This window comes from Pteropus medius, unplaced genomic scaffold (genome assembly GCF_902729225.1).
Source record: "Pteropus medius unplaced genomic scaffold, Ma_sr-lr_union100, whole genome shotgun sequence".
Classification (NCBI taxonomy): Eukaryota; Metazoa; Chordata; class Mammalia; order Chiroptera; family Pteropodidae; genus Pteropus; species Pteropus medius.
Genome location: NW_024342473.1, coordinates 20,448,016 through 20,458,384, shown reverse-complemented (window position 1 = coordinate 20,458,384; position 10,369 = coordinate 20,448,016). Strand labels below are relative to the sequence as shown.

Below are 10,369 nucleotides of genomic sequence, written 5' to 3'. Positions count from 1 at the left end.
AAAAAAGGTGAGGTTCTATGGAAAGTAACCTCACAGGGTGATCTGAACATAAATTCCTAATGGGGCAGCTCATGGTGGTAGTCATATCCAAGACATATAATTTCTTTAGTAAAAGGTTTACCTTGGCCTTAAGCAAGGCCTATCCACTGTGTCTGTACATCTAAGTTAACACACCTTTGAAATAAGCCTTAATCCCCTCAAGAGAGCACACAATCTTGTTAACTATCCTATAATGCAATCCCCACCTGTCTTTCTCCTACCTCCATGTAATCTTCCTTAGTTCCCTCCTTAATTTCAAATGTAAATTAAAAAAAAAAACAAAAACAAAAACCTGCAAACTGTTATTCTCTGAAGCATTCGAGATCTTGCTCCCTAGCATATGTTGTCAGTTTGGCTCAAATAAACTCTTATAAAAATTCTCTACAGGTCTGGACATTTCTTACATTGACATCTTTTACCTCCTCCAAGCTAACAGGCACAGTCTTTTATTTTCTGATTGAGATGGCTATAGGAAGAGCCAGAGGAAAGACTAGGTTGGTTAACAAATTTTTAATGTCAAACTGGTATTTGACACACAAGAACTTCATTTTGGTTATATTTATAAGTAAAGACAAGCAAATAAACCAGGATTGATTATAAGAAAAAGCAATCCTACCTCATCAGAAGGTCTGATAACTGGACAGGACTGCTACAGACATCAAAAGTTGCTTTGTAGAAGTAAAAGTTTCAAGGTTGCTGAACTAGGATACGCTTACACATTCAGAAAAGTCTTGCATTACAAAAAACATTAAGGCTGATTTATAATCCAAAGTCATCTTGAATGACATCAGATGATCAAATACTATAATAACTTTTTCCAATTTGGTTTCCTTAAAAAAAAAGGGAAGCTGTACTGTTTTTGTTAATGTTTGCACTATCACAGTGATGGAACACAATTAGTGGTACAATCCAATGCCAATAACATAATATTCTAATTTAACATTTCATCTTTTACTGTCTTTTTCCCCTGATGTACTTGAAGGTACTAGAAAACAATCTTCAGCATATCTGCACCAGATAGTGTCTGAAGTTGAAGATAAGGTTTTCCAAACAGCTATTGTACTAGGTTGAACTGACCTAATGTCAAACAACAGGTTGTGGTGACATACTAAATTTTTTAAAAAAAGGTTCTCTATGTTTGGGAAATAAGTGAAAACATCACTATTGATTATATCAAGGGCAACCATTTAGACAATTAAATAGTATATTTACTACAAACAAAATTACTTTACAAACACAATCTTTTATTTAAAACTTCCACTTTGTTAAAAATGAATCAATAAATGTCCTGGTAATCATCACGCCAACAAATATTTTGTTAGTTATAAAGGCAAGCTGAAATCAGTAACGAAAAATATGTAGTTAAAATTATATATTAATGTCAAGCAAAGAATTAAATTATTCTCATTTTGATTTACTTATTCAGACATCAAGTCAAACATATTATTTTCTATACATTTATAATATTTTTCCCTCTACAGAATTAGAGTACTAAAGAGAAAATGATTCTACACATCCATAGTATGTACAAATATTCCTAATGCCTCGTTATTTTTTAAAAACTTAAAACAATACCTGTTACAATACCTAGTTGCTTCTAGTAGTTATTAACATTTTAGTTCTGTTCCTTGAATTATATTCCGAATCTTCTCAGCATCATTTTGTACAATTTTGTTGGATGGATCAATTTTAAGTGCAGCTTCATAATCCTGTAGGCCTATTTTACATAGCATGATGATCAATAAAATATTTCATAAATACTTGTGTTATCTAGACAATATTTAAAAAAAATAACCACTAAGAACATGGTTCTAGACAAGTGTCAGATTCTCATTTTCACACACATGGTAGTTTCTCAAACAGCCTGCAGAAATTTTTCAGTGATTTCAAGAATAATTATGAGTTCATTCAGTGTTCAGTTCGAAGCAGTTATCTTTAAATTCAAGTACAAATAAGCTAAGAGCTTAAACTCATTAAAGCATGAACAGACTCATATAAAACTCATATAACAAAAGAACATTTTTATCACCTCAATGAAAAAGTAATAAATAACATCTTATTTAGAAATTCTAGATTTGTTAGACTCAATCCATACTTTATATAATTCATATACTATAATTTGTCTAAATTTGAGTCTAAATTTGTTAGACTCAATCCATACTTTATATAATTCATATACTATAATTTGTGCTTTTTTTTCTGTAGTTATATCTACAGAATTCCTTTGAGGAAAACTGGTTGAGAAGGAAAGCATTGTGGATGAATTGTTAGAAGTACATAACTGAATCGAAATTTTTACCAATAAAGCAGTGGGAAGAATTTCTTTGAGAGTATGGAAACTTGATTTCTAAGTGCAATTGATTTACCACGCCACTTCGAACAAATCAAAGTTCTCTGACTCTCCATCTTCTCATCTTTAAAAATGAAGGGTCCTTTTAGCTCAAAAAAGTCTATGATGCTATTATAATTTCTAAAGATTGTTTTACAATGTTTCATTTCTGTCTTGACATATTTTTTATTCTCATGAGGCTAGATAAAACACTAAAAATAAAATGGGGCATATAAACCTAATTTAGATGCTTTGGTTAAAAAAATCTCCAAAAAATGGCAGAATAAAGTTTAAAAATAAAATCAGAAATAATAAAACTTTATAGGCCAGAGCACATTCCCTGGCAAGGCATCATTACGGGGTAGGCCTTCAGGCCCTGAATGAAGGGAAGTTGAATGGGCATCTGGGTAGGGAGGTATGGGAAGAGGAGTGTTGAGGACAAAACTCTGGCTACTACAAAATTTTGCCTTTGGGGCAACATGAGTAAATGCAAATAGTCCATAAATACATTAAAAATGTAAAATGATAAAAATTAAATAAATGCCATGGCTTCTATACAAATGGGAATGAGTTACAGATCTTAGTACAGTCTTACAGATACAAGCAATGATCATACATTGTGGTATACTGGTTATTTCTAAGCGCGTGCGCGTGTGTGTGTGTGTGTGTGTGTGTGTGTGTGTCTGTCTGTCCAAAGCTCATTTTAAAATTTCTATTATATCTGAAGTGACTCACTTATATCCTTTATCATACATCTTTCCATAGAAAAGTTGTCTTATACTATAGCATTTTCCTAGACCTAAATTTGTTCCCATCTTGTTTTAACTCCCTTCTACAACAACGAATTTTTCAAATATTTCAAAATCATTTCTTGTTAGGTGAGACCACAAGCTCTCATCAAATGTATGAAAATATAAAAATAATGGGTCCCCAAAAAATCATCATTTAATAATCCAATTGTTTGACTTTTTCAGAGTATTATAAACATTTCTATACATACCTTCTACCTGCATACAATTTCTAATTTGACAGAATACTGTTCCGATCATTACTGCACTTCATTTCTTGCATTAGCTGTCTGCAACAGTGTTATCAATAATTCTATTCTTACAAAAAAAAAAAAAAAAAGATAAGGGAAAGACATAACTTTCTAATTTAAACTTGAACAAAATCATGATAAAAATCTTAACTGTAAAACAAGTCTCAAACCTTTAGCCACCTAAAATTTTGACATAGCTAGTACAGGAATTTATCAAACACATTTGTTAAATAATTTAATGAATTGTTTAACTCTTCCTATATGAGATTCATACCCTCTCCCCCAAAGTTATGATTTGGTTTATCATTTGAAACCTCTATAGCTTTACCTTTACTAGCAGGAATGATTAAAAAGCATTTGTTGTCTTTTATATTCAAATTGGATAATTCAGTTTATTCATTTATTCGATAAATATTTGTGCATGAAATTGTGCTAGTAAAAGGAAAACTAGATCATAAAAAATACTGTCAGATCTTCATTAGCTTAATGAGGACTTGGTTCTTTCTCCATGTCCTCAATCTCAAGGAGCCATATAAGAGACTTTGTATGTGATTTTCCCTTAAAACAAGCTACTTTGATATGAAAAGAAGAAAACAACTAGAAGTTTAAGTTAATAACATGTTATTAGTAATGGAAAATAGGATATACTAAGTTACTCTGAAAATGAGAAAATGTTTATGGAGATAGCCTTTTACAGTGCAAGTAGTAGTGATACCAAGAGTTCTCTTTCTACCTTGCATTAAGTCTACAAAACTTTAATAAGGAAAAGGGTGAGCACAAACTGATAACCATTTACTAATTTCCTTGTGAACATCAATTTGATATACCAAGGCAAAACAGTAGCACTGGTAGGGGATTTCTAATCTAACTTGAAGTCTAAGAAACATCAGTTCCTTGTCCATTCAAAAAAAAAATTTTTTTTTCAGTAAAAAGCTGTAATAAGCAAGATGACTCTCAAAAATCCTTCATTATTTAAATAATCCTCAATTATTTGAATTTAACAAAGGGTATCATTTAAATCAATAAATAAGAGGATAACAATTTTAAAGCATCATACATAAACAGATACAGATATATATATATATATACATATATACCTTAGAAGAATCTTCGATGGCCTTGTGTAAATTTTTTAATTTTAGGTGGCAAGCAGCCCGATTCAGATACAATAGTGGAATCTTGTTATTTAGTCTTATGGCTAAATTGTATGCATTAATAGCTGCCAAATAGTTTTCTGTTGCAAATAATTTGCTAGTGAGACAAAAACAAGAGAAAGGAAAACAATATAACATTGAAACAGAAACACAGACATAATATCTAATGATATTTAGCAAAGGGGATGGCTCACTTTCTTTTCTATTTCCTGTACAATGGACATGTAGGCTGTACTGACTCCACACACATCAGAATATAATCAGCGTGACTTCGCTCCCACCTTTAAGGATAACTAGCCATCAGTAGTTTAAGCCAGTAGGTATATTTCCACCCTCCCTGCTACAATGACTGACTCAAAGATGGGCTTATAACCTAGATTGGGCTACTCAGAATGAAGCCTGTGAATTTGTTTCCAAAGTTAGAGAATGAAAAATTGGGAAAACCTCCTCTGCTGGATACAAATGAAGAAAGCACACAGCTCAAATTGTTGCTGACCATTTTTAACACCATAGGAGGAGCTAGCACTAGATTAAAGCTGATACTACAGAATTATGAAAAGAATAAAAAGACAAAGAAACTGAGTCCTCAGTGACACAGTTAAGCTGTTGGATTAAGCTTTACCTGAAATGCAATGCACCTTTAGTTTTTTAATTATATTAGCCAATAAATTTCTTTTAACATAAAGTCAGTTTAAATTGGATTTCTGGTTACTTGCAAATAAAAGCATCCAATACATATACTCTTTCAGTTTAAATTTTCCAAAATTCTCTTAAACAGATGTACATAACTAAAAGATTTACTTAAAATGTTAAGTTTCTTTTGTTTCCTATATATAATTTCAAGAATTTTGAAAAATACATAAACGTAAAGAAAATAGAAAATACTTTGCTAAGTATAAAAGAGCCATACAATAATACTTTGTATTCATTTCCAGTCAATTGTACTGCATACTTTATAGTTCTAGAATATTAAACGTGATGAAATCAAAAGCAGACCCACAAAAGCAGTAAATCCTAAGTAAAAGGCAAAATGACACAACTGTGACATCTAACCTAAACCTAAACATAAATTTAAAATAACCTACACAAACTAGAAAAGCTAATTCCATGGGAATAGTTTACATTTCTGAAATGCTTCATATCAGCCAGTATGCTTCTGACCACGAGTAGCAGAACTCCAGTTCAACCTGACTTAAACAAGTAAGGAAATAACTTATCTCATGTTTGAAAAGTCCAGAGGAAAAGGCTCTGTGCCCAGTATAACTAGCAGTTCGAGGATGTTTTCAAGGCCACAGGTTCCTTCCATTCTCCCTTCTACTGTCCTCAGCAGCTAGCAGCTATTTCATTTTATGGTTGGTTTTCCTCATGGGTACAAGATGGTTGCATAGTTTAAGGTGCCACATTCAGACACAATATTTATTAGAAGAAAACAGGACAGTATCTTCTGATATATGCTCCTTGGAGCAAGAAAACCTTTACCTGAAACCTCCTAGTTACCTCCTTTCCCATCTTATTGACCAAAAGTAGCTACCTTAAAAAAATATTTTATCTTGAAAAACATACCAGTCTCTCTATCACTGACCCTCTTTCTCTATCTCCCTACTTTTACTTCTCAGTATTATATATTGCTGTTTAAGGACATTTATAAAAAATTCAACAATATGACCATCTTTCCATGTTAATAAATATAGATATACTATTTTTGCTGTTGAGTTATAAAAGTTCTTTATATTTATATTCTGTATACTAACCCTTTATCATATATGATTACACTTTCTTTATTCCACTCTGTTGATAGCATTTTTGATGTACCTAAGTTTTTAATTTTGATGCATTCCATTTTACTTTTTTTCTTTTGTTGCCTGTGCTTCTGATGTCAAAAGTCAAAATATTGCCAAATCCAATGTCATGAAGCATCCTGTGTTTTCTTCTAAAAATTTACAGTTTCGGCTTTTATGTTCAGGTCTTTGATCCATTTTGAGTTAATTTTTGTATATGATGTTAGGTAAGGGTAGAACTTCATTCTTTTGCAAGTGGATATCCAGTTTTTCCCATACCGTTTGTTGAAAAAACTGTTTTTTCTCCACTGGATAGTCTTAGCATCCTTCTTGAAAATCATTCGATCATACATGTGTGGTTATTTCTGGGCTATCTATTCCATTGGTCTATATGCCTGTACAAACCTTGTATTAACATACACATTTGGAGGACAGTTCCATTTTTCATCTTTAAAATATAAGTTTACAGTTTTATAATGCAACTGTTTTAACAGAAAAATTATCCCTGGTGCTAAGGGAAGAAAAGCTACAATGAACAGTATTAAAAGAATCACTGTAGGAGGTACAATAGCAAGAAATATAAAATATTAAATTTTTTTAATGTTTACATATATATTAAAATATAAATCCAAACTACCATTACATTCTTTAAAGTTCAATACCACTACAAAACAAATATTTCCTGTATGACTTTCAAAATGGTTCTGAACACAGAGACAGCCAAGTTTGAAAGGAAAAATAAAAAAAAATTAAACCTTTGTCTAAAGAACAGTGACCTTTGAATATTTAATTTAAACAAAGAAGCTAATAAGCATTGAGTCTACCCTGATGCTCCAAATAAGGCAATGCCAGTGAAAAGAATTATGCAAAAGTACTCATTCATTCAACATATAGAGTGCTGATTGCATGTACTAGGAGAGCAACAGAGACATGCACAATCGCAAACACTCATTTTTATGATGACTGATTAGTTTGCCTCTCTAAAGAAAGAAACATTCTGACTGGCAATGGCCAGAAGGGAGAAACATTTTATATAAGAGGTGAGTGTAGGAGAAGCAGCAAGAGGCAGGAGTGATAAGAACAAAACAAAGTGGATCGAAGTAAAGAAAGGGGCAGAAAAGAGGAGAAATCAGAAGTAGTGAGGCTTAGAAACGGAACAGGGGCAGGGAGCAATGCATATTCCAACTGAAGACAGCATGTCTCTGTTTTCTCTGCAATGTGAACTGTAGCAGCCACATGCTCCTCAAAGGACTTTGAAAGTCCTTGTCTCTTTCAGCAGCCTGTGTGGGTAGAAAACATTTTTGGGTATCTCAAAAGTTTCTAAAGCTGTTATCAGCATGCCTTAGTAAAGGCACATCAACCACTACAATTTAGCACTCAGGATGGAAGGAGGAAAAAGATACTGCATACTAAACAAAATGACAAGACGGGCCATAATAAGTACTGCACTGCAATAGAATGTCATGGGCTGTGAAATGCATACAAACAAGCAACTGAATAAAATTATAATTACATCAAAGACATCATCTTAGAATACAGAATCTAAACTTCTTTAAGTCAGATAAAAGCAGCATAAGAAAACTGTTTTATCTCTATAAAGTTTTAAAAAAAATACAGCAGAGGAAGGCAGATTTGGCAGATCTGTACTAAAAGTAGGCAGGTACAAGGGGGCTGTTGGAAGACATTTCTCCATGGGTCTCCTATGTTCCTGCATGTCTTATGTCAGATGCACTGACAGCTTTTGTTTGGGATTACGTTTTCAAAGATATTTGTAGGGTACACAGCCTTGGAAGACAAAGATATGTCTCCCTCTGAGGCAAAGAGCAGACAATATCTCCTTTCGAGGCAAAGGTTGGCCAGGTTTGGCTATAATCTTAAAAAAGTTGTGCTCCTTAAGATTAGCCTTCTCAGCTGTGGTGCAAACCTACTGTGAGTACCATACGTATCCCCATGAGACTTGAAGGTCAAAGGGAACCAACATGAAGCTCTTACTGCTTGCTGTGCCTTGAATAATAAAGTCCTTTATCTCTGACCCATGAGTCTCCTGACTTCTGCCAGCATCCATGAAACTGGTAGCTAACCTGTCATAGTTCTTGCCAGGGCATGAACCTAAACCAAAGTACTAGAAAGAAATTCATTTAGCAAGTAGAACTGTGTGTCGTGTTGGGAGAAGATGGTAACAGGTGGTCAACAATCAGTATCAAAAAGTTCAATATGAGGGAAACTAGACTTTGTGTAGTAAGCACGCAATAGAGTATACAGATGTCAAATTATAATGTTGTACACCTGAAAATTACATAATATTATTAGCCAATGTTACCCCAGTAATTTTAATTTTTTAAAAAATCCAACATGAAGTAAAAGAACACTCAGACAGGCAGATAGAATCTAGCCACAGAAAATTCAGAAACAGCAAGCATATAGAAATTCAGATTGGCACAAGTTGGTACTAGGTTAGTTTATCAGCAAATAGCAGGCTCCTACATACAAAGCTGGGGTTCAGAAGCTGGGTGGCAAGAGGAAGAGCAAAATCAAAGCAGAGTTTTACTCTTAAAAGAAGTGGGATATTAGTCAGGCTACAAAATCTGGCACTCACGCCAAGAGAATAAAAAGAAAATGCAGACACTAAAACTAGGGTAGGCAATCTTATGTAACAGTACTATGATACCGGGTGCTAGAGTGTAGAATTATATTCATCCTTAATTCCCTCCTATCTAACATTAGAATTTGCTGTAGAAGGTGAGGTATGCAGATGGGATTCAAGTGGTCCTAGTGTGACACTTAAAAAGTCTGGAGTTAAGATAGGGTTGTTCTAAAAAAAAAAAAAAAAATGCTAAAAATCAAGCAGAGTAATGTCAGTAGGACAGAACAATGGTCTATCTCCCTTATATGATTACAAGTGTCTGGAAGGGTAGCTATTAAAGTTATTTACAGTTTCTGAGTCATATAACAGTGTTAAATAACATCATACCCGAATGTACCTAAATAAGAGCACTTAGACTCTGTCTTATGTGAGATATTCTCAGTAAAAAGCTATCTGGTATATCATGTTACCTGGAAAAGGTAAAATGCTTTTGTGATCAAATAAAATTACTTAAGATTATGTATTTTCCTGAAAGGTGGATTTGGCATTTAAAACTAAGACACAGCACTAGACAGCTAGGTAAAGAAAAATGAAACCATTTTGCGGGTTTTGCTATGAGCTTCTTTTTGAGTAGATAAAACCCCCTAAACAATTTTCTCAAGCTATTGCTTTTTTGAAAGGCATGCCCACTCCTACCCTTATATGAAACAAGTGTCCCATAGGTTTAAGTACAATAAGGACAACTGAACTGTTTTTGCTTGTGGAAATATAGAAGGCTACCATGAAACAAAGCCTCTGGAGATGAAAGTATTTCATCCTTTGGCTTAAATTCAACACGTTGCTCCTGAATAAGTTCTATTATGTCTGCTTCTATCTTCTGTACTGTATTATATTGCTAGAGAGGATATATTTCTCTCTAACAATTCTTACCTTTCCTTTTATCTGTCTGAACTTGGTACTATGATTAACCGTACTTTGCTCTGCTTCTCTAGGTGTCATTAGTTACTAAGTTTTCTTCCATCACTCCCCATTTTTTAACTCTCTTCCTCTCCTTTTATTTTGCTTCTCTTTCTTTTTCTGCCTAATTGAAGACTGTAAGTAAAAATGGTACAAAGAGAGACTAAAGTAATTACAATCTACCAGTCACGACTGCCTGCCCGCCACAAAGTACATTTTGCATTAAGTTGCTACTAATTCATTGTTTTTGCCAGCAGTCAATTTTATATTTACACACACACACACACAATCTTTTGCTGTACTTGTCAGTCAAAATTCCAACCCTGCCTCAATGATTTAATCTGCTCTTTCCACTCTTAAATCCAAATCATGTCATCAGTATGTCAGAAATAAGATCAGACTAACACTGCCTAGGATCTTTAGCCAGTCCCAGCATCATAACACCTGTGCCAAAGGACTTTCTAACCATGTTCATCAATGCTGTTATCT

At 33.4% G+C, this 10,369-nt stretch overlaps 1 protein-coding gene across 3 annotated transcripts in view; it reads right to left on the bottom strand.

The window, feature by feature from the left end:
- The window catches only part of DNAAF4 (dynein axonemal assembly factor 4), a 36,972-nt gene that overhangs the window by 2,972 nt on the left and 23,631 nt on the right, over positions 1-10,369 (bottom strand). For 2 of the 3 annotated variants that reach the window (XM_039865525.1, XM_039865527.1), the window contains one exon: positions 4,505-4,658. In XM_039865525.1, the coding sequence (XP_039721459.1) occupies positions 4,505-4,658 (154 nt within the window). Of the gene's footprint in view, positions 1-534; positions 1,757-4,504; positions 4,659-10,369 lie in introns of those variants that run through there. The other variant, XM_039865528.1, reaches the window with a different exon arrangement.